This window comes from Zalophus californianus, chromosome 2 (genome assembly GCF_009762305.2).
Source record: "Zalophus californianus isolate mZalCal1 chromosome 2, mZalCal1.pri.v2, whole genome shotgun sequence".
NCBI classification, from domain to species: domain Eukaryota; kingdom Metazoa; phylum Chordata; class Mammalia; order Carnivora; family Otariidae; genus Zalophus; species Zalophus californianus.
In genome coordinates, this window is record NC_045596.1 from 162,674,300 (window position 1) to 162,697,758 (window position 23,459).

At 38.5% G+C, this 23,459-nt stretch overlaps 1 protein-coding gene across 3 annotated transcripts in view; it reads right to left on the bottom strand.

The window, feature by feature from the left end:
• PSD3 (pleckstrin and Sec7 domain containing 3) overlaps positions 1–23,459 on the bottom strand; it is a 706,647-nt gene that overhangs the window by 419,155 nt on the left and 264,033 nt on the right. For all 3 annotated transcript variants that reach the window (XM_027597421.2, XM_027597423.2, XM_027597424.2), the window contains one exon: positions 17,239–17,347. In XM_027597421.2, the coding sequence (XP_027453222.1) occupies positions 17,239–17,347 (109 nt within the window). The remainder of the gene's footprint in view (positions 1–17,238; positions 17,348–23,459) is intronic.

The following is a 23,459-nucleotide window of genomic DNA, read 5'->3' on the forward strand; positions in this document are numbered from 1 at the left end:
AATGCTTCCCTTTCCCCCAAAAAAACAAAACAAATCTTAAAACGAATTCCCAGTGTGACTAAATTAAAGATGTAATTCTTGAACTCAGGAGTCAGCAAATCTTTTCTGTAAAGGACTAAATAATAAATAGTTTAAGCTCCATGGGCCATAAGGTCTCTACGCAAATATGTATTTAACTCTGCCCCAGTAGCAAAAACAGCCACAGACGAGAGTAAATTAATCCATGGCTGTGTAAAACTAGTATACAGTTATTCCCTCTTTTCCAACTATGTCTTCCTCATTACTCATGTCCCCACTCAAAATCTACTTCTCGGGGTGCCTGGGTGGCTCAGTTGGTTGGGTGGCTCCTCTGGGCTCAGGTCATGATCCTGGAGGCCCAGGATCGAGTCCTGCATTGGGCTCCCTGCTCAGTGGGGGGTATGCTTCTCCCTCTGACCCTCTTCCCTCTCGTGCTCTCTGTCTCTCATTCTCTCTCTCAAATAAATAAAATCTTTAAAAAAAAAAATCTACTTCTCACTGAGGTCCTCCATGCTTAACCCAACTCCATGATCATCCCCTCCCTTTTACTCTTAAAACATATACTGCCTGTACTTTTCTTTGGGTCCTTATATTTTCATGATTTCATACTGCCTTCCCCACTTACTTTTTATCTCAAGTTTTCTATATGCTAGATAACTATCATACTGTAAAAGTTAAGGTATTCATTAATTCCTTACTAGGATGATGACAATGTTAAGTTACAAGGCAATCCATAGATATACGGACCCAAAACAATTTTCACCACTCCCCTTATTTATAAAGATTACAGCAAGTGATCCCTATATAGGAAACAGATAATTTTTCTAAATGGAAAAAAGAAACAGTATAAATTGATCCCTTTGGCCTTTCCATTATGAGGTATATCTTGCAAAAAACAATGACAATATAGATTTAGTAACTCAACTACTTGAAAGAGGTTATTTTACAATAAACATCTTATTAGTGTTATGGATTTAGGATAATAGTTATATTTGTAGGACCATAAAGATATAATCCTTAAACTTATTTTTCTGTTCCCCAAGTCTCAGAGAAGTGGTTCTTAATTTTTTGGTATCATGGACCTCTTAGAGAAAGCTATGGACCCTCTCCCAATAAGAAACATTCAGATGGACATTTATATGAACTCTGCATAAAATTTCTGGGGAGCTCACAGACCCTCTAAAGTTAAGAAATCCTCTCCCAGAGGGTTTCATGTTAGACATTCACAGCTCTCACTCATCTAAGAAACTTCACTTTTAGTTCATTCAAAGAAATTTCAATGCACCAAAGGATCTGGCAATATTTTTTTTTACATTGTCAAAAAACAGACTAGTATACCCAAATCAGAAGATGTCAAAGATCATAAACAGTAGAAATGGAAAAATTCATAGTTACAAGCAAATGGGTGGGAGGGGAGAGGAGAAATATCAGCAATGACTTGCATATTTCAATTTCATTTCACCGCTTGCTAAGAAAGCTCAGATAGCCTGGAGACACCTCCACCACACCCAGGTTTCCTCAGGCCAACACAGGTTACTGCTAAACCTCAAACATCACAAGTGGAAGTTTCATAGCCTAAAACAACTCAGGAAAAACTGTCATTAGCAACTAATTGTAAAATATATCTTTAAAACAAATTCAGAGATAAAAATGAGTTCCTAAATATCAGTAGAATAACATACCGTGAATACAAAAGAAGATAAATAAAACACACAATAATATTCATGACACATAGTGGCTGAATTTTAATTTTCTTTCACTTAGTCTTTTTTTCACAAGACAAATTCATTAAATGTATTGCTAGATAGGATTTAATTTTTATGTCCTTTGCACTCGGCACATGAGAATGAGAGCAAAATCACAAAAACCTAAATTTTAAGTTTCAAACATAAAATAATTAAAATCAAACTATCTGTAGAAGTAATCCACCTTGAATATAATAGGTAAATTGATGAATGTGGAATTTCAAAAATAGCCAAATTCCAGTCAAGGTAACAAGTGTAGTCTTAAGTCTCATTTAGTGAAAGAAAAACCTGTAAATAAATTAGTGCCTTTCAGAGTAACTGATTCAAAAGCCAAGGCAGACTCTAAGGTACAGAGGGGCCCTCAAAGAAATGGATAGTCAATCAGATTGAAAGGGATTAAATAAAGCTTCTCAGGACAGACATCAAATCACAACCTTCTGAACTGGTATTAAAGGCATCATACCTTCATTCACCTCTCCACTTGAGTCAGTGTCCTACTGTTTTCCACAACATCACTCTCATCTTCTCCCACAACAGAACGTTCTCCCCATTCTTTTCCATATATTCAAATACTACCTATCCTTTAAAAAACAGAACACATTAGCATCCCTCCAAGAAGCCTCTGATTACTCCTTCATACGCTGCTCTGATCTCTCCTCTCCTATATACAATATGATGACCACATATCCCTGATTTCCCACGCTGCTCCTGACCTCGACATCTGTCTCCTTTTAAGAATGTATGTCTGTCTCTAGCAGGATCTTTAACATGGAATTAGTCATCTGCTCATGAGATTTAAACCAATTATCTGGCACTTAAATACATCATCTTCTATTTAAGGGCTCCAAGCATGAATATTGTCTTGCTTACAAGTTCATCAGCTTCTTGTAAAGAGTGATCGGCAGTATTAGGTACATAGCAAATACTCAATAAATATTTGTAGATATTATTTAAATGTATTAAACAAGAGAAACTTATTTCCTGCCCCTACTTTTCTCTTATTTTTAATTACCTAGATATAAGAACCAAAGCTACACACATCTCAGTTCCCAGCAAATTTTAGGAAATTTGCCACCACAAAGAATCTCTAGTCATTTTTCCTTTAAAAAGAACAGGGTCTCAAGCATCTTTTAAAAATTCTCTTCATTTTCACCAGAACTAACTCGAAGTTCACCAAAGCTAGTTGTTCCAAGGACAACTAAAAAGACCATATTTTAAATATTTAACAATCTGTCATCAAAAGGGCAAACTCTCTAAATTGCTTTTCCTAGTACAGTTAGTTGAGTTTTCCATTGAGCCATCCCCATTCATTTGCTAGGGCCACCCTCATAACCAACAGAAACATTTTTGTAAAATTATTTGCAAGTCTCCTGATATAATGAAATAAACTTATCTATTCCTTAAGATTTGACCCTGGCCTTGTTAACACCACTGTCTTATCAAGTGAATGAATACTGACTGGATACTCCAATATATGAACGGTACAGACACAACAAGGGAAAACAAATTGTTGGGGGAAAGCATAGATAACATAGCAATGGATGAAAGGGTGCTTGGTCTTATTCACTGCTATTTTGTATCTTGCCAAGAAATCGCTAATTCTACAATGTTGAAAGCAAATAGATATTTTAATTTAGGTTTCAGTGTTTTTATGTATTTTTTACTTCGATCACATTCCTGATGTTATAATTTCCCTCTGGATAAGAAAGGTTTGGTTGTTGAAGTTACACTGCAAGGAAAAAGGGGCAGGCTGGATGCTCCAATCAAAATGGATAAAGAATTTAGACATTTCAGTATCCTGAGACACAGAAGACTGCCCCATCAAGAGTTTGCTTTCTTCCTAAGTTGATGGCCCTGTCATCAGCACCCTAATGCTACCAATGGAAAGGAACATGCATGAAATAATCTGATGCCTTAGGCCATATCTTCTTTCCTCCCAAAGGAAAATTACAAGGAGGTATTGCACTGCATCAACACCTGTCAAAAAATAATGAACTACATGAGACCTAAAACATCATACAGACCGACATAAAAAATTTTATTTTTTAAGAGGAAAAATTATGCCTTCAAATTATATTTCACACAACAGTCCAATATGTGAGACAGATAAAAGAAGGGATGCCTTTGGTTGACTGGGGTGGGGCATGGACTCATACCACCATCTCCTCATTCCGCAAAACCTCAGGGAAACAGAAAGATTTTGGTTTCAAGATTTAAAAAAAAAATTTTTTAAAGTGAACCCCAAAAGTTAAATAGTTTATCCAATATCATACTACCAATTAATGACAAAGTCAGGGGCGCCTGGGTGGCTCAGTCGGTTAAGCCTCTGCCTTTGGCTCAGGTCATGATCCCAGGATCAAGCCCCACATCGGGCTCCCTGCTCAGAGGGAAGTCTGATTCTCCCTCTGCCTGCTGCTCGCCCTGCTTGTGCTCTCTCTGTCAAATAAATAAATAAAATCCTTTAAAAAAAAATTGACAAAGTCAGAATTACAGTCCACTTTCATGTTGACTGGCAACTGGGGGTACAGTGACACACCACTCTGATGCTCTGTAGAAACATAGGATATTGTGGGAAGACCCAGGCTCTGAAGTCACACTCAAGTTGGCATGCCATTCCCATGCCTTACTTGCTGTGTAACCTAAGGTTAAATTATTTAAATCTCAGTGAGCCTCATCTATGAAATAACCCAGGGGTGGGGAGACATTAATATCAAAGGATTCTTCTGAGGTTTAAACTAATATAAAAATTTTCTAGTAGAGTATACATTACATAATAAATGTATAAAAATGTTCACTCGGGATTGAACCCAAAAAATTTAAGAAAAATATCCTACTCACATTATTACCAGCCTGTATCATAATTATAAAGTGCAGCAACCAAAAACCCATCAGTTAAGGAAAAATTTAGGACGTTCCACATTAATCTTTCAATTATTACATCTCCAATAATACTGACTTCTTTGGAAGTTTTTGCAAAATTTATATACAAGGAAAAAAAATAGCATCCCAGATTGGGTTTCATATATTATTTTAATGCATCTTATATTCAGACAGTATTATTATCAACAACCTACCAAAATGTCCATCTGAGGGTATAGTTGCTTAACTTCCTATTTCAAAAACTTCAGTGTTTTTTTGCCCTAAAAATTTCAAAATCTTTAATTTCATAACATCATAATGAGATTAAGACACAACAGATTTAAGACATATTTGTACACCACTGGAATTTTTATAAACCTCCAGAATAGATTAGGCAGAAGGAACAAAAGCACACTAACTGACCTCCAAAACAGTCTGCAAGAAATCTGCCTGCAGGAAAAGCAAACAGAACTTGAGAACCTCTACTGAAAGTGTTACACACCTTGTCCACCAGAGGGCAGTGTTGTCTCACTGTTAACAGAACTGCGTGAACAATTTAAAACTCGGGAATAAAATTCTGTATTTTCAAAATATTTCTTTCCAAGATTTTCGGGGAAAAAATATCTACTCATTGAAGGAAAACCTAGAAATCTGCCACTACATATCTGTAATTAGGTTAAAATGATATCATAAAAGATGGTCCAGTTTTCAAAATCATTTTGTGCCTATGAATTAAACCTCTAGGGAAAGGATTATCCTAAAAGGAACAAAGACTCACCATGTCCAGGTCCACCTAGCCAAGCTCGCTGCAGTTCTGACCAGTCCCTCATCCTCACTCAGGCTGATGCTCTAAAGCTCAAGAAGGTGGTGGACAGTGGCAGGTGGAATAACGTTTCATCACATATTTTAAACCATTTCATGATACTTAGAGCACACTAGTCCTTGTATTAAATATCTACCCCACCATACCCATAAAAATATTCTCACTTAGCAGTAAATATACCCATAATTTTAGCTTGAGAGAGTCAGTCACTATCCTGTCCCAGTGACGAAAGCCCAGTGTGGGCTGCTAAGGGTTTAGGGGCATAGAATATGCAGACCACTTCTAGGTCATTTCAGGAAAATAGTAACCATCTACCCTGAGTGATTTTAACAAGTCACAGGATCAAGAGGTTTAATCTAAACAACTTTACACATACACTTGTACACATCTGATATACAGAGTTGTTTATACACACACATTTCTCTATTTTATTGCATTCAGTTAACTCCTAATTTCTAGTTACTTCAGTCTTGATCTTCCTAGATTCATCTGCGGCAGGAATTACTCCCTTATTATTAAAATCCGTTCTCTTATTCCCCAAATATCTTTCTGTTCTAATTTTCCTCAAACACCACTCACTCAGCCTGCCCTTTAATTTTCTTGTTCTTCCAAGTGCCATCTTTTCATTTTGCAATGCTTCCTGGGCAATCCTACCCACCTCCAGAACGTCTTCTCTCTGGCCCAGACCTGTATGCCCACCTGCCCACTGGATGTCTCCATCTGAGTGTGCCACAGGCTTCTCAAATTCAACACGTCCAAATGTCACCGTTCTTATTCTTACCCCCCACCTGCTCCTCCTTAGAAACTGTGCCTTGTTAGGGCGCCTGGGTGGCTCTGTCGTTAAGCGTCTGCCTTCGGCTCGGGTCGTGATCCCGGGGTCATGGGATCAAGCCCCTGCATTGGGTTCCCTGCTTGGCAGGAAGCCTGCTTCTCCCTCTCCCACTCCCTCTGCTTGTGTTCCTGCTCTCGCTCACTCTCTCTGTCAAATAAATGAATAAAATCTTTAAAAAAAAGAAAGAAACTGTGCCTTGTCAGAAAGCAACACCGTCTACGTAGCCGCCCAAGCAGAGGCCACTCAGGGCCTCCCTCTTCTTCCTTTCCACATCCGCTCAGCTGCCAGCAGCAGTACCTCACTCTCTGCAGGAGAAGCCTCTTCCCTCCGGTCTCCACTGCCTCAGTCCCTCCTCCTCACAAGTCCCTTGCATTCCTATACAACTCTGCAGCAGAGACACTGGACGTTTGTCCTCCTCCCTTACTAACAGAACTCCCAATTTTTAGCTGGACACATGGACACTTGCAATAAAGATTATGTTTTCGGCATTTCCCTTGTAAATACAGCACCACATTATAAACAATGAGCTCCAGCTGAGAGTGTTTTGTGGTCCTGTCTGCCCAATATCTTTAAATTACATAGAGCACATGCCCCTCTACCATTCTCATGCTCCTCCTGCACCTTCCAGCTCTCAAGGAATATGGCAGCAAGCAACCACATCAGAAGACGAGAAATAGTCAAAGCATAGCAGACCAAAGAGTCCAAAGGAGTCAGGATCATCTGACTCTGTGGAATCAGCATCTGAGCTCTAAATCTTGGGCTGGATTCCTTCCATGGAAGAGAAGAGTAAACTTTTATTTTGTCTAAGCCACTAGTTTGTGTGGGTGCGTGTTTGTATGTGTGTGTACCTTCCTAACATGGTACACCACCTCGATTCTCACCTTTCCTTAACTGCACCCCAATCTCTAGCTACTTCCTATAAATCCCAAATGTGAAAAATCAGTCCATTATTTTAAAAAATCTGTACTATCTATACTCCTTAGCATGGCATGTAAGACAGTTCACAACCTGGCCCTGGCCTTTCCCATTCTCCCCCCTTCCTCCCATGTTGACGCTCCTTGCTCTGAACAAGCCGTGTTTCACAGTAACACATCTTTACATACGCTCCTTCCCATCGGAAACATCTTTCTTCCCAGCAACGACTCCGCCTTACCCTCAAAAACCCTGCTCGGATAATCACCTCTCCTAGAAGCCTTCCCTCCAGTCGATCTTAGGTGTGCTTCCAATTGCCTCCCAAATCTCACTGTTCCTCCTTCCATTATAGCAAGTCGCGTATTGTGTTACAATCATCGTATTATTTGTCTGTTTCCCCCACCGGTCTTTAGTCAGACTCTATGCTTTATTTCTGTAACTCCAGCCTAGCAACTATACATATTTATTATATGTTGAAAAAGTAAATACCCAGAAGTGCCTTTACTTGCCTTGAAGGAAGTTTTTGGCATCTGGTACCCGGCACAAATGAAAATCCAGGCTTCCTGATTCTTTGCCCAGGCCTGTTTCCAATACATCAGCATTTCCCCAACTGTGTTCCAACAACATCCATGTAGGGAAGTTAATAATGTTAATAACATGCGGGTTTCCAACCACTCCAGACGACTTTCAGTTCCACTAACCTGTCAAAGTCCTTCCACCCTGTCTCCCAACCCTGCTGGCTACCTTCTGCCTGGAAGCTCTTCTCCCTGAGCCTCGCCCTCCGTCCGGATCCCACCCTCCATCCATGAGCCCCCACCACGAGCTCCTTCCTGGGGAGGACTCTCTACTCTCCCAATACTTTCAAAATCCTCTACACTTTGGCTGAACATTATCCTGAAAATCACGAGTCTCTACAATTTCCTTTATTCTTTCTAAAAATAAAGGTTTTGCCTCTCAAAATTTTTGAGCACTTGCCCTTTCTGTTTTTCCAAGATTACCTAGAGTGGATCTGTACTTTATCTGTAAATCTACTCAGCCTCTCAGGACATAATCCCTCACAGTTGAAATTCACGTAAAAGGAGGAGCTGAGCTCTTGGGCTTTTGCTTCTCAGCACTGTTTGCTCTACCATTTCCAACAAGGCAATTGCTCTCAGTGATAGGACAAACCCAACCAAGCAGTTCTGTATCTCCACTTTGTCTCAGAAATCTCTTAACATGACCTCCCGCACACTTAGAAAGGAGCGTAACCTTCCCTTGTCCTCTTCTCAGAATGCCCCAATTCCTCTTCTCACCCCTCAAGAGCAGGACCGCTCACAGTGCAATCTGAGAACCATCTGGGTCTGAATCATCTAGGGCATTCAATACAGTACTAGATGTTCAGGTCACACACCAAAATCAGAATTACTGGGGTGAAGTTCAAGAATCCAAACTGGTTTTTCAGCTTTACTGAGATATAACAGACAGTAAAATTACAAGATTTTAAAACATACAAGGTGATATTTTATATATGTATACACTGTGAAAGAAATATTTGAGTTTTTAACGAGCATTCCAAGCATCCAAGGTGTCAATATATCTCTGCTAGCAAGGCAGGTCAGGGCTGGACAAAACAGGGGCCACAGAATTCCCAGAAACTGTCACCTGAAGCCTGAAGCAGCTGCCTTCATTCTTCCTAAGTGTATAATACAAAGACTATCATCTAAGTATGTCATGAAGTGGGAAAGGTTTGTAGAGTTCCTAGAATTTGTAGAGAACAATTAAATTAGTACTTCTAGGGGAGATTCACAATGATGATTTTCAAAACTGCCACAGGGCAATCTGATATGCTTAAGAACCATTGCTTTAAATAGCAATTCTCGGGGGGCCTGGGTGGCTCAGTCAGTTAAAGCGGCCAACTCCTGTTTCAGCTCAGGTCATGATGATTTCAGGGTCTCCAGATGGAGCCCTGCAGGGGGCTCTGAGCTCAGTGCAGTTTGCCTGAGATTTTTCTCCCTCCCCATCTCTCACCCTCCACTTCCTCCCCCTCTGCCCCTCCCCCTACTTGTCTGGTGTTCTCTCTCTCAAATAAATAAAATCTTAAAAAAAAAATAGCAATTCTCAACTTCGTAAGAGCAAAAATGCCTTTAATTTTATAACAAATATTTTACAATGCCTCCTCTATTATCAAGTGACATTCAAAAATAATGACCTGACTAAATATAAAATTCAAACTAATCAATAATTTATGGAATGTACTACATTCAGCAGTTTACTAAATGCAATACAAACAATTAAAATGATTTTCATTATGTAAATGCTTACATTAGATGCTTACTTGCACCTAAACAGAGTCCCCCGGAAGGCAAGGCTCAAGCACAGATAACAGGTGTGTGGAGCTGATGACTCAACAGCATGAATATCACCTGTGGGATATGGTGTTTTGAAATGGTGAACAATTTTTAGTAAACTTCCAAACTAAGTAAAATCTTCCCTTGGTTCACATGATAGTTATAGTCCTAGGAAATGCAGTGATATTTAAAATAATGCAAAAAAACCATTTTGTTTAGATGTACTAAGTCCAGGGGCGCCTGGGTAACTCAGCTGGTTAAGCGTCTGCCTTCAGCTCAGGTCACGATCCCAGAATCCTAGGATCGAGCCCCGCATCAGGCTCCTTGCTCAGCAGGGAGCCTGCTTCTCCCTCTCTCTGCTGTTCCCCCTCCCTGTGCTCTCTCTGTCAAATAAATAAAATCTTAAAAAAAAAAAAGAGTTATTCAGCTTCTTCCCCACACATAAGCAAAAAATAACAACATGATCACAGACCTAAATCTAAGAGTTAGGACTATAAAACTTAGAAGACAATATTAGGAGTAAATCTTCTTGACCTTAGATTAGGCACAAGCTTCTTAGATATAATACTAAAAGCACAAGCAACAAAAGAACAGATAAATTGGACTTGACCAAATTTCAAAATTTTGTGCTGCAAATGATACTATCAAGAAAGTAAAGACAATCCACAAAATGTGAGAAAATATTTTCGAATAATGTACCCATATACAGAATATACAAAGAACTCTTAAAACTCAATCATAAAAAGACAAACCAATTAAAAACTGGGCAAAGAATCTGAACAGACATTTCCCCAAAGAAGAAATAAATAAGCCAATAAGCATATGAAAAGATGATCAACATCATTAGTCCTTGAGGAAATGCAAAACAAAACCACAATGAGATTCTACTTCACATCCACTAGAATGGATATAATAAAAAAGATAATTATAAGTGTTGACTAGAATATGGAGAAATGAGAACCCTCGTATGCAGTTGATGGGAATATAAAATAGTACAACCGCTATGGAAAAAAATTTAGAATTCCTCAAAAGGTTTAACATAGAATCACCATATGATCTAGCAATTCTACTTCTAGGTACAGACCCAAAAGAAATGAAAACATACATCCACACAAAAACCTATACGTAAATGTTCATAAAACCATTATTCATAATAGCCAAAAAGTGGAAGCAACCCAAATATCCATCAAATGATGAAGAGACAAATAAAATGTAGTCTTATTATATAATAGAATATTATTCTGCAATTTTTTATTATGGAATGAAGTAGTGATACATGCTACAGCATGGATGAAAACAACACAATAAGTAAAAAAAACCTAATCACAAAAGATCACATATTATATGATCCCAGTTATATGAAGTGATTAGAATAAGCAAATCTATAGAGACAAAAAATAAATTATTGGTTGCCTACTGAAGTGAGGAAGAGATATAGAGTGACTGCTAGGGCATGCAGTCTTTTCTTTTTAGGATGATGAAAATATTCTAAGTTAACTGGGGTGCTGTATGTACAACTCTGTGAACATACTAAAAACCACTGAATTTTATATTTTAAATGGGTTAATTACGTGGTATTATAAGATGTATCTCAATAAAGCTACTAAAAAGCAATACCACTTCTTCCAAAGGAAATGAAATAATTATCTCAAAATGACATCTGCACCCCCATGCTCACTTGCAGTATTTACAGTAGCCAAAACATGGAAAGAACTGAAGTGTTTATCAACAAATAAATGGATAAAGAAAATGCGGTATATATAATGGAAGGAAGATCTGCCATTTGCAACAACATGGATGGACCTTAATAGCATTATGCTAAGTGAGACAGAGACAAGTACCACATCATCTCACTTTTACGCAGAATCTAAAAAAGTCAACTCCTAGAAACAGAGTAGACTGGTGGTTACCAGGGGCTAAGGGATGGGAAACGGGGAGATGTTGGTCAATGGGTATAAACTTCCAGTTAAAAAAATGAGTCAGTTGTGGGGATGTAAAGTACGGCATGGTTACCACAGTTAACAATACTGTACTGTGTAGTTGAAATTTGCTTAGAGAGTAGATCTTAAATGCAATCATCACAAATGAAAAAAAAAAAAAGAAGAGAAAGAAATAGTAACTATGTGAGGTACGGATGTGCTAATTAAATGTGGTAATCACTTCACAATATATACATATATCAAGTAATCACACTGTATACCTTAAAGTTACACAAAGTTATTTGTCAATTATATGTCAGTAAAACTGGAGAAAAAAGAATTATTCGGGCTTCTGGGTTACTGCAACAGACAAGGACACAAGTTTTCCTCCTCTCCTTTTCTAAGTCCTATTAAAATGAAAATAAATTTTCAAAAGAAAATAAATTTGTTAATGATGCTGAGAAAAAGAGGAACATTATTAAGCCAGAAATTTTAATGAGTTTGTCAAACTGAAAGGGATGGATGGGGTTATCATCACAGACAAAATAAAGCAGAAATCACAACCAAGACCCAATCCTGAAGGCTGCAAATATCCCCACGGTAAAGCCACAGAGAAGCTAAAAGCCCAGGGCTGACAGGTGTCCATATCTAGAATGGGAAGCAGAACACATGTCACTGTGATTACCTGAAGAATTACCTACAAAACAGCTTCCTATGTTGGCCCCTCTCCCACCATCCTACCTAGAGGCTTGCTGGCATCAAAGCACATAGTCGGAGTATAAAGGCAGCCCACCTACCTATCCCTGTACCAGTCCACAAATCTCAACTCACCAAGATTCTTCTAAGCCCTTCTCTATTTACAAGGAAGAGGCCTGCTGGGGATGCACTCCACACACAGAGAAAAGTTCTATCTATCTATATTTGGGAAAGCAGTCTCTTTCATTTTAAGATTTTATTTATTTATTTGACAAGTGAGAGACACAGCAAGAGAGGGAACACAAGCAGGAGTGGGAGAGGGAGAAGTAGGCTCCCCGCTGAGCAGGAACCCCGACGCGGGACTTAATCCCAGGACCCTGGGATCATGACCTGAGCCAAAGGCAGATGCTCAACAACTGAGCCACCCAGGCGCCCCAGGGAACTCAGTCTTTTATTCATGCGTATGAATGGGAAAAAAAACTCCAACAGACATTTGAGGAAAAACAGTGGCTTCCAAGAGAAGCTCCAAGATTGAATAAAACAGAACTGACCCTGGATGAAGTAGAAATTACAGAAACAGAAGGTAATCTTAGAAAAACAATTCTATTCTAGTGAATTCTTTAGAGAGAGTCTCTAGACATAATGCATATATAAAAGAACAGATTAAAATGAAAACTAAGTGATCAGAGATTGGGAAAGAAATTATAAATAGAATTATCAAAGTGAAACTTTTATTAGAAAGAATAGAAGGTAATATTTTAAAATAGGAGAGAAAAATTGAGACATTGGTCAATTGTAGACACCAACAGGAAGGGAGGTATTGTGCTTTCCCAAAAGGAAGAAGCCTACTTTACGATTCCAGCAGGAGAAAGGAAGAATTTCTGACTGGCCAGCAATAAGCTCAACCAGTAATACCGCAACTCAACCAATGAGAAACTGTCACCACCCTAAACTCTCACTTTCTTCCAATGGACTTCTGTTCAAAGCAGCCCCTCCCAACTTCCTTTCTCTCTATAAAGTAAGGTTCCTCTCCTTTGATCTTTGGACTTCTACGTTTTGCCATACTTTGCGTGTCCCAAATTATAATTCCTCTGCTATTCCTGAATAAACTGATTTTGCTGGTAAAATAACTGGCTCTTTTAAGGTCAATAAGTCCAATACCAGTTTTGTGTCAATTTCTAGATATCATGTGAAGATATAGTTGGATCTCTACCCCCTCTGTGCTGCAGCCTGGGTTTCAGTTCCACATGAGTGGCTTTCCCCCAACTCAGAGCTCTGGAAAATCGGTATATCAATCCCCAGTCCCTTTATCTCCTCCCTGCCCTCCACTTCATTCGAAAGCTCTAAACTGTGCACCCTTGGGCAGGTTCTTTTTCTGAAGTGCATTTCTTCACCTACTTACCTTAAAAATTAGTTTATAAATCAATAAAGAACATGGGAGTAAGATTTTGTCAACTTCTAAGAGTTAATTTAGCATCCCACAGGCCCTTTTACTTCCTCACACACTCCATAAGTCACTTGTCCTTCCTGTAAGTTGAGGACCAGAGTTTTACTCTTCTTCAAAGACTTCCGGATTTTGATAAAAGAGAGACCAACTGACTGTGGTCATCTGATACTGCCTTACAAACACTTCAAAAAACATACCTTCCCAAAATGAAGCCACCCTTCTGTTAAAGTATACTTTATCTGACTAGTTTAGAAAAGCCATGCTTGTCATCTATGTGTGGCAACCTAAAGAGGAAAAGTGTGGTAAGTGGAAGTCTAAAAGGCATTGTCACCCAAACACTAATTAATACAGGCCTATGGTTAGCCCCCATGAGGTTCCTATGATACCTCTTTTCTATCTCTCTGAAGTTCAATACAGCTCCATACGTATTCCAACAGCGGACTGGGATGGAAGATGAGAACCACAGCCTCATTAAGTCACAGCACAACTGAAGTCACTCGTAGCCCAAAGCCTCTCAACAATCACCAACTACTGCTCTCACCCTTGAGAAGCTCCTGAAAGCTGAAGCTCCCAGAAAGTAGAGTGAACACAGAAACCAGACAAGCATAGTCATCACTTTCCTTTCACTATATTGATGAACAAATAATGAGAATCTAGATCTTAATTCCAAGCCATCTTCCTACAATTCACATGTTCTCCTATACCCCATCCAACACCCTAAGTCTTGTCACCGATTCAAAAATCCCTGCAATAAGCTATAGTGTGCAAATAGTCTTGACTTGTTTTCCCTAGAACCTCCCACCTATGACTCCTGTTAAGTCCCTGCTCAATGGCAAAGTCTAAGCCTTCTCTCCCTGTAGCAGCGACACTTTCCTTGGGCCTAACTGGGGATCACGAACCAAATGAATTTACCTGATCTGAATATGTCATTACTAGGGTACCACCCCTCGGGTGATGGAACCTATCACTGGGGATGCATCCATTTCTCCAGCAGGCTGTTTCTGGAGCACCTAGTTTAAGTCACTTATTTAATTCATGTTTTTTAAAAATATTTTATTTATTTATTTGACAGAGAGAGACACAGAGAGAGAAAGCACAAGCAGGGGGAGTGGGAGAGGGAGAAGCAGACTTCCTGCCGAGCAGGGAGCCTGATGCAGGGCTCGATCCCAGGACTCTGGGATCATGACCTGAGCCGAAGGCAGACGCTTAACCAACTGAGCCACCCAGGTGCCCCTAATTCACTTTTTTTTTTTTAAGGAAAAAAACCTTTGTGGGAAGAGGTATGTCTATCAATCAAATTCAAATAAAAACACCGTCCTATTCTCTCTACTACCTTACCCTGCGGTATTCTGAATTTGGGCAGTGTTTTGATGACAGATGACTAGTCTATGTAAAGAAACTTCAATAGTGTTTTTGAAATGAAAAAAAAAAAAACGCCATAATTTTTTGTAAAGATATGAGAAGAAAAAGATATGAAAAAGATATAAACTTGCACCTTACAACCCTCCTGTGGTAAGCAACAGCTTCTGCTGCTCTATTCCAATTTCCAGATCAATCCTTCTTGATTTTCCACTTCCTTTTGCATACCTGGATAATGTACAAACTCTTTACCTTGTCTTAGAAGGCCCTACATGATTTTGCCCCTTTTTAAATGATTATCTTGCTAAACTTATCTTTCACTGAGATATTTTGTTAACCAACCAGGCTAGTCTCCTTCCTGTCCTTCAAACAATTTTTATTTTCTGCCACCATACCCTTGCTCATACCATTCCCTCCAATCTGAAATGCCCTCCCCAAAAACCATACTAATCAGAACACTGGTCATTCTTTATGAAAAAGTTCAACTTCTACCTCCTCCATGAAGTCGCGGCTGAAAATGATTAGTCCCTCCCTCTAGTCACTCACAGATCTGTTTCTCCCTGACCAAAGAATAGGCTCCTAATGGAAGAACTGTATCTGTACTTCTCTGCATCCTCACAGTCCCCAGTACAGGTGACTACACACTGTAAGTGTTCTTTAAACGTATTTATTCAATGAATGCATGCATACTTTCACACCTGCAGAACAATATCACGCTAGAAACAAATACTACTAACCATTTTTACCAAGGCAAATAAAAACAGGTTTAAAATGTCATGAAAATGTCATTCTGATTTGCCTCAGGTATACAGGTATACTCAAAACCTGTTAAGTAAGGAAGAACCAAACTCACCCACCAAGTCAGAGAACTATGCAGACATTTCATATTATTTCTACATAGTAAAGAAAAAATCATTTTTTATCAAAGTAAAAAAATAGCTTAATCAGCATAAAATCACAATGTGACATGCGAAGTTAAAGCAATGTCAAGAAGGAGTTTTTTGTAGTTTTTTTTCGGGTTTTGTTTTGTTTTGTTTGAGAAGTTTTAAATAGTCTTGTTGAATCAGTACTTCCTGTCTGAGAAATAGTGAATAATGATTAAGTGCCCCAAACCTCAAGCCCAGAATAGTTAAATATTTATGCTGAAAGATAAATAGCAAATTGGGGGCACTCTAATAAAAGCAGAATGATTTTTAAAAAATAATCAAGCTGGGGGCACCTGGGTGGCTCAGTCGTTAAACATCTGCCTTCGGCTCAGTTCATGATCCCGGGGTCCTGGGATCGAGCCCCACGTCGGGCTCCCTGCTCCGCGGGAGGCCTGCTTCTCCCTCTCCCACTCCCCCTGCTTGTGTTCCCTCTCTCGCTGTGTCTCTCTCTGTCAAATAAATAAATAAAATCTTTAAAAAAAAAATAATCAAGCTGGTTTATACTTCATTTAAGAGTCCTCAACTAATGAAATATCTAATAAGTATTCATGATTAGGGCAAAAGAAATTCTTAAATGGCTGCAGATACACTACAATCTTGCTATCCCCAAATAATATGAGGTCCATCACATATTCCTATCTAACATAGAAGTCCAAAATGCAGTTATTATTTGATTTTTTTTCAACTGAACGACAACTACATTAGGTCAGATTCCTTGTCTACCCAAAACAAAAATCAGTGTCAGACAGTGACAGAATCGAGGAGAGTCAGGACTGTACTTCAAATGTCAGGGACATGGTGATGATGATGATGATTACAATAAATAATAACATCAGCAAACACTTTTATAGCACTTATTACATGCCGCATGTGGCTTTAAGATCTTTATATATGTCAATTTATTTAAAACCTTAAGAGAACTCTGAGACAGGTGTAACTAACTTATTTATAACCTGTATAATCCCATTTACAGATGACAGAACTGAGGCACAAACAGATTAGCCTACTCACGGTCACAAACTTCATAAACTACAAGACCAGAATTCAAATGCAGGAAGTCCAGCTCCAGAGCCCGGGCTCCTAAGCACATGCAGTATCCCTTTCCTAGCTAACTCCCAAGACACACTAATATCCCCTTTATCACCTTCTGAGTACTTCTCCACCCTCATTGCTGCCTTCCTCCTCTTTGAAACCTGCTCACTTTAATTCTTCTTCAAAACAAATTTTCTAAGAAATACTGGATGTGATTCTTGTAGCCTGTTCTGGGTAATTTCAAATCAGTTCTTGGTTTGAAGAATTCTCAGCTTCTGAGATACGAAAGTTCAGTAGCACTTCACATCTGTTACCTGAAGGAAGAGGGTCAGGAAACACTTACTAGTATCTGGAGGTTTCTCTTCAGATCTGCCAAATAAAAACTCATATTTGGCCTTGGCAACACTCTGGGAATGCGCTGATGCATTGTTAACCCAAACAAATGTCTCTGCCTGCAAAATTAAAACATAACAAAGACATCATTTAAAACATATCATAAAAAATACACCATAAAGCAAACCAACCACAAGAGAATGGTTAGAATGACGTATCTACTTGACAGAATGCTACACAGCCATTAAAAATGAAACATGAAAAATATAACACAACAAAAAGCAAAATACAAGATGATCACTGCAAGATTACAATTACATAGAAAAATAAACATACATCTATAGGGGAATAAGAAAAATATGAAAACTTTGGATTGATGGGAGTGCAGAACTGTGGTACAGTATCTTTTTTTGATTAAAGTATAGCTGACACAGAACATATTAGTTTCAGGTATACAACACAGTGATACAGAATGCTCACTATGATAAATGTATTTACCACCTGTCATCATACAAAGCTATTCCAACAGTATTGACTATATTCCCTATACTGTAATTTTCATCCCCATGACTTATTTTATAACTGGAAATTTGACCTCTTAATCCCCTTCACCTATTTAGCCCATCCTCCCACCCCTCTAGCAACCACCAGTTTGTTCTCTGCATTTATGTTCTCTGCACTTATCTCTATTTCTGGGTATATTTGTTTGTTTGTTCACCGATTTTGTTTTTTAGATTCTACATATAAGTGAAATCATGTGGCATTTGTCTTTGACTTATTTCACTTAGCGTAATACACTCTAGGTCCATCCACGTTGTGGTAAATGGCAAGCTTTCCACCCTTTTTATGGCTATTACGCCACTGTACATGGTGTACATCTTATTAATCCATTCATCTGTGGATGGGTACTTGGCTTGCTTCCATATCTTGGCTATTAGAAGTAACACTGCAATAAACATAGGGGTGCCTATATCTTTTCAAATTAACATTTTTGTTTTCTTCTTCCAGAGCAGAATTCCTGGATTACACAGTACTTCTATTTTTAATTTTTTGAGGAACCTCCATACTGTTTTCCATAGTCATTGCACTAATATACATTCCCACCAACAGTGCATGAGGGTTCCCTTTTCTCCACATCCTCACTAACACTGTTATTTCTTGTCTTTTTTATAATAGTCATCAGCCATTCTGTCTGTGGGAGGTGATGTCTCATTGTGATTATAATTTGCATTTCTCTGATGATGAGTGATGTTGAACATCTTTTCATGTGTCTCCTGGCCATCTGTATGTCTTCTTTTGGAAGAACGTCTATTCAGGTGCTCTACCCAATTTTTAATCAATTATTTGGGGTTTTTGGAGTTGAGTTCTATGAGTTCTTCATATATTTTGGATATTAACCCCTTATCAGAGATATCATTTGCAAATATCTTCTCCCATTCAGTAGGTTTCCTTTTTGTTTTGTTGATGGTTTCTTTTGCTGTGCAGAAGCTTTTTGCTGTCCCAATAGTTGAGTTTTTGCTTTTTTTCTCTTGCCTGAGGAGACAGATCCAGAAAAATATTGCTAAGGGCACCGCCCAAGAGCTGACTGCCTATGTTTTCTTTTAGGAGTTTTTTGGTTCCAGGTCATACATTTTCGTCTTCTATCCATTTTGAGTTTATTTTTGTGTATGTTGTAAGAAATGGTCTGGTTTCATTCTTTTGCATGTTGCTGACCAGTTTTCCCAAAACTACTTACTGAAGAGATGGTCTTTTCCCCAGTGTACATTCTTGCCTCCTTGGTCATAGATTTACTGACCATGTAAGTGTGGGTTATTTTCTGGGTTATCTGTCCCATGCAACTGATCTACATGTCTATCTTTGTGCCAGGACCATACTGTTTGAGTACTATAGCTTTGCAGTGTATTCTGGATTCTGCGGTTGTGATACCTCCAACTTTGTGCTTCTTTCTCCAGATTGCTGCCATTCAGGGTCCTTTATGGTTCCATATAAATTTTAGGATTGCTTGTTCTGGTTCTGTGAAAAGTACTACTGGTATTTTGATAGGGACTGCATTGAATCTGTAGACTGTTTTAGGTTAGTATGGACATTTTAACAACATTAATTCTTAACAGTCCATAAGTATGGTCTATCTTTCCATTTATTTGTGTCATCTCCAATTTCTTTCATCAATGTCTTATAGTTTTCAGAGTATAGGTCTTTCACCTCCTTGGTTAAATTTATTCCTAAGTATTTTATTCTTACTGATGTTATTGTAAATGGGATTGTGTTCCTAATTTCTCTTGCTGCTAGTTCATTATTACCATATAGAAACCCAACAGATTTTTGCATATTAATTTTGTATCCTGCAACTTTACTGAATTCATTTATCAGTTCTAATAGTTTTTTAGTGGACTCTTTAGGTTTTCTCTGTATAATACCATGTCATCTGCAATCAGTGACAGTTTTACTTCTTCCTTACCAATTTGGATGTCTTTTATTTTTTTTCTTGACTGAATGCTGCAGCTAAGACTTCTAGTACTATGTTGAATAAAAGTGGTGAGAACTGACATCCTTGTCTTGTTCCTAGTCTTAGAGAAAAAGCTTTTGGCTTTTCACCATTGAGTATGATGTTACCTGTGGGTTGCTGGAATTTTTTTAAATTAAATTTACGTTACTTTTCTGCAATCAGAAAACTCTATTTTATTTTTAGATATATCATTTTCCAAATGATTATCATTACCCCACAGCACAAAGAATATTTGTGCATAGGTTCTACTAAAATAAGCCAACAAAAAGTAGTCTTTCCCCAAAAGAGACCATACTTTTTATATAATCAGGAATACCATTCAGCCAAACAGGGTGCACAGAGTAGAAGTGCCAGTCATCCCACTTATACTAATTGTCCTAAATTTAAGCATATGTCCCAGTGTTCTTTGGAATTCTTTAAAGTCCCCTATTTGAAAGAAAAGCTACAAAGGTAACTGTGAAAGCAGTTCACATCATGATTTGGAATTCCTATGACCTTCTTCCTGGCGAGTGCCTCCCTTCTCTGGCCTAGGATTAATTAAAATAAAAAATAAGTTAACAGGCAGAAATTGGAAAACACAGAGAAATCTGACCTAGTTCAATCAAACAGCCATTCTGCCACTTTACCCTGAACTCAAAAATCAACCAGGATCCAGACACTGCCCTCACTGGTTTCCACCCTCTAATTATGAGACACCTTCTTTTCTCATGTCTGAGAAGCAAACCTGACCATTCACTTTAAGAGAGAAAAACACAAAGGATTTTATCAGCAACCAGGCAACTACTTCAAAGAGGGAAATCTTATGACTTCTGTTACACTCTTTGGAGCAGAAATGATTGACAGTAATGAGAAGGCCCATGATGGGGTTATGATTAACTCCATCACCCTACTGCAGACTAGTCAACGGGCAGGCTTCTCTTTGTTCTTTAATACCAATATCAAAGAGCTAGGCTGTACAATTTTGAGATAACAATTTATTTCTAAAAATAGCTCTACAATCACTTAATGTTCATAATGTGTAATATTTATCTTTATGGTAAAGGTGCACACTCCTCTTGGAGTTACATGCTTGATAATCGCAGGCTGTTGATCAACCTTTTCCCCATAACAGAGGAAATGTCAACGTTTTGATGTGTTTAGGGAGCTTCAGACTGGTAGAAGAGGAACACTGTGCCCTAATTTCGGGAGAGTGGTTACGGAAGGCTCCCTGAGGAACTAAATACTTGCAGAGATGAGAAGGAGGAGAGGCTGGGGAGGGAGAGAAACCCCCATCATCTAAGCAGAGGGAGGGTCATACACAATGGCCTTAAAGCATGAAAGGATTAGGCTATTCAAATGATTGAAAAGCCCATGTGGCCACAGAATAGTGGGTAAATGGGAAACTAGAGACTGACCAGGAAAATAACACAGCATAAAGTAACACTGTAGATGAGATAGGGGCCAAACATACAAGGTGTGTAAGTCAAGGAAAGGTTTAATGGGAAGCCAGTTGAAGGGTTTGAAATACACAGTGATCACTGTGTATTTCACTTTTTAAAGATCATCCATTTAAAACTTTTAAAAAAGAGCATATGATTGTTACAGGAAAATGGATTGAAATGAGTCAAGAGGAAGCAGACACCAGTTAGGAGCCCAAGCTAGAGTACGGAAGCTTAGAGTAGAACAATGGCAATAAAAACAGGCAGAAGTAGATCAATTTTAAATATATTTTTGTAGGGAGGATCTACATAAACTTTCTGATAAATTGGGTTTAAGGAATGAGAGCAGGGAGAAATCAGGGGTAATTATAATGAATAACATTTACTAACCACTTAGTCCCAGCAAATCATTGCTCTAACGCAGCAGAGAAACTTACATGTCTGACTCCATATTGCTTCTACTTCCATTGGTACTGTGACTTACAGCATAGAAACTTCTGCTTACCCCTGCACATAGGCATGTTACAGCTAAGATTTGCAAAAACTGTTTTCTATCCAAAATCTACCTTACCCAGGGAAATAAGGAAGTATGTACAAAATGACTCTGCTATGTTCAACATTTACAGAATGACATGACCAGATTCCTGTACGCAAAGATCAACTGACCCAAGGACAAAGAAGTTATACAACCTTCTTCAGATGTTTACAGACGTCAGTCACCTTTTGACTCTAACCCTCTCCTACTTCCCCCTCTTCCTAACATAAAAGGATCTCAAATATCATGCCTGGTGAGATGGTTCTTTGGGACAATACTCCTAATCCACCATCCGTTTGCTGGCTTTCTAAATAAAATTGCTTTCCTTGCCCCAACATCTTGCCCTTGACTTATTGCTCTATCGTGTGGCCAGTGGACAAACTTGGACTTGGTCACACTAACGCAATACATGGGATATCTCACTTAACACTCAGAACAATCATACGAGGCAGGCACTACTATCATCCCAGTCTCATACGTAGAGAAAGAAGTAATGAGTGGGTAAGTAACATGTCCAAGGTTATAAAGCTAATAAATTATGGATTCAATCCTGAATCCAGAACCCATGACCCAGGGAATGACTCCCAGGAATCTGGCCTGAGCAACTGGGTGCATGCATTGAGACAGGGGAGACTAGAGCAGGAACATTATCAATAGCGTGGATGTGGGCTTCCAGGTGACCTTGCAAGGTCTCAGTAAAACAACAGAAAAGAAAATTCTAAAAACAAAATCCATTACTATGGTGCTAAAAAACAAGAAAATATGCCATCTATGAAGAACCAGTTTTAAGAAGTTGCAGAAAGATAATTTTTTGGCATAGTTTCAATTTAAAGCCTGAAAACTGTTCTGTAAAGGAGCATTCCTCTTTAGGAGAAAGGGTTCTTAACCTCAGTTCCATAGGGGTCTATCAGTAGAATTCTGGAAATCTGAAGTTCAATGGTGAAAAAAAATTCCATCTTTTTTTCACTTACCTTAAGCTGAAATGTAGCAGTTTTTTCAAATATGAATGTATGCAATGAACCACAGTATTATTATCAGTAGCTGCAACTGTTATCAATAGAAATCACACAATTTTCACACCACCTAACAGTTACTGCAGATATTTTAAAAATATAATTTATACTCATCCCTACTTTGAAATGATAGTAGTTACTAGACCCACCACTAAATTAAAGTATGAATAAAGAAATGCACTACCCTATCAAAAATTTGTTTAATATTTTGTTAAACATACGTGTTAAACGCTGTAACCGGTTTTCCTGCAGCTCCATGTATATTACTGTATGTACTTAGAAGCATTATTCTGACAAGAGATCCAGAGCATTACCCGACTGCTGAAGGGGCCATGGCACAAAAGAAGAGACCCTTTCTTAAAGAGAACAAACTGATGGTTACCACAGGGGAGGTGGGTGGTGGTGTGGGGGAAATACAAGACGGGGATTAAAGAGTACACTTATCATTATGAAATAAAATAAAATAATTTAAAAAAAGAAAACAAACAAAAAGAGACCCTGCTCAAGAGCACTTTATAAGTTTATACATACATATATATATATATTTAAGAGAACAAAACTGAAAATACCAGAGTATATCTTACTATGCAGTAAGATAAGTACTGTTTTTTTCTTTAAAGATTTTATTTATTTATTTGAAAGAGAGAGCATGAAAAAGAGAGAGAGAGCGCGCACATGAAAGGAGGGAGGGTCAGAGGGAGAAGCAGACTCCCTGCCGAGCAGGGAGTCCGATGTGGGACTCGATCCCAGGACTCCAGG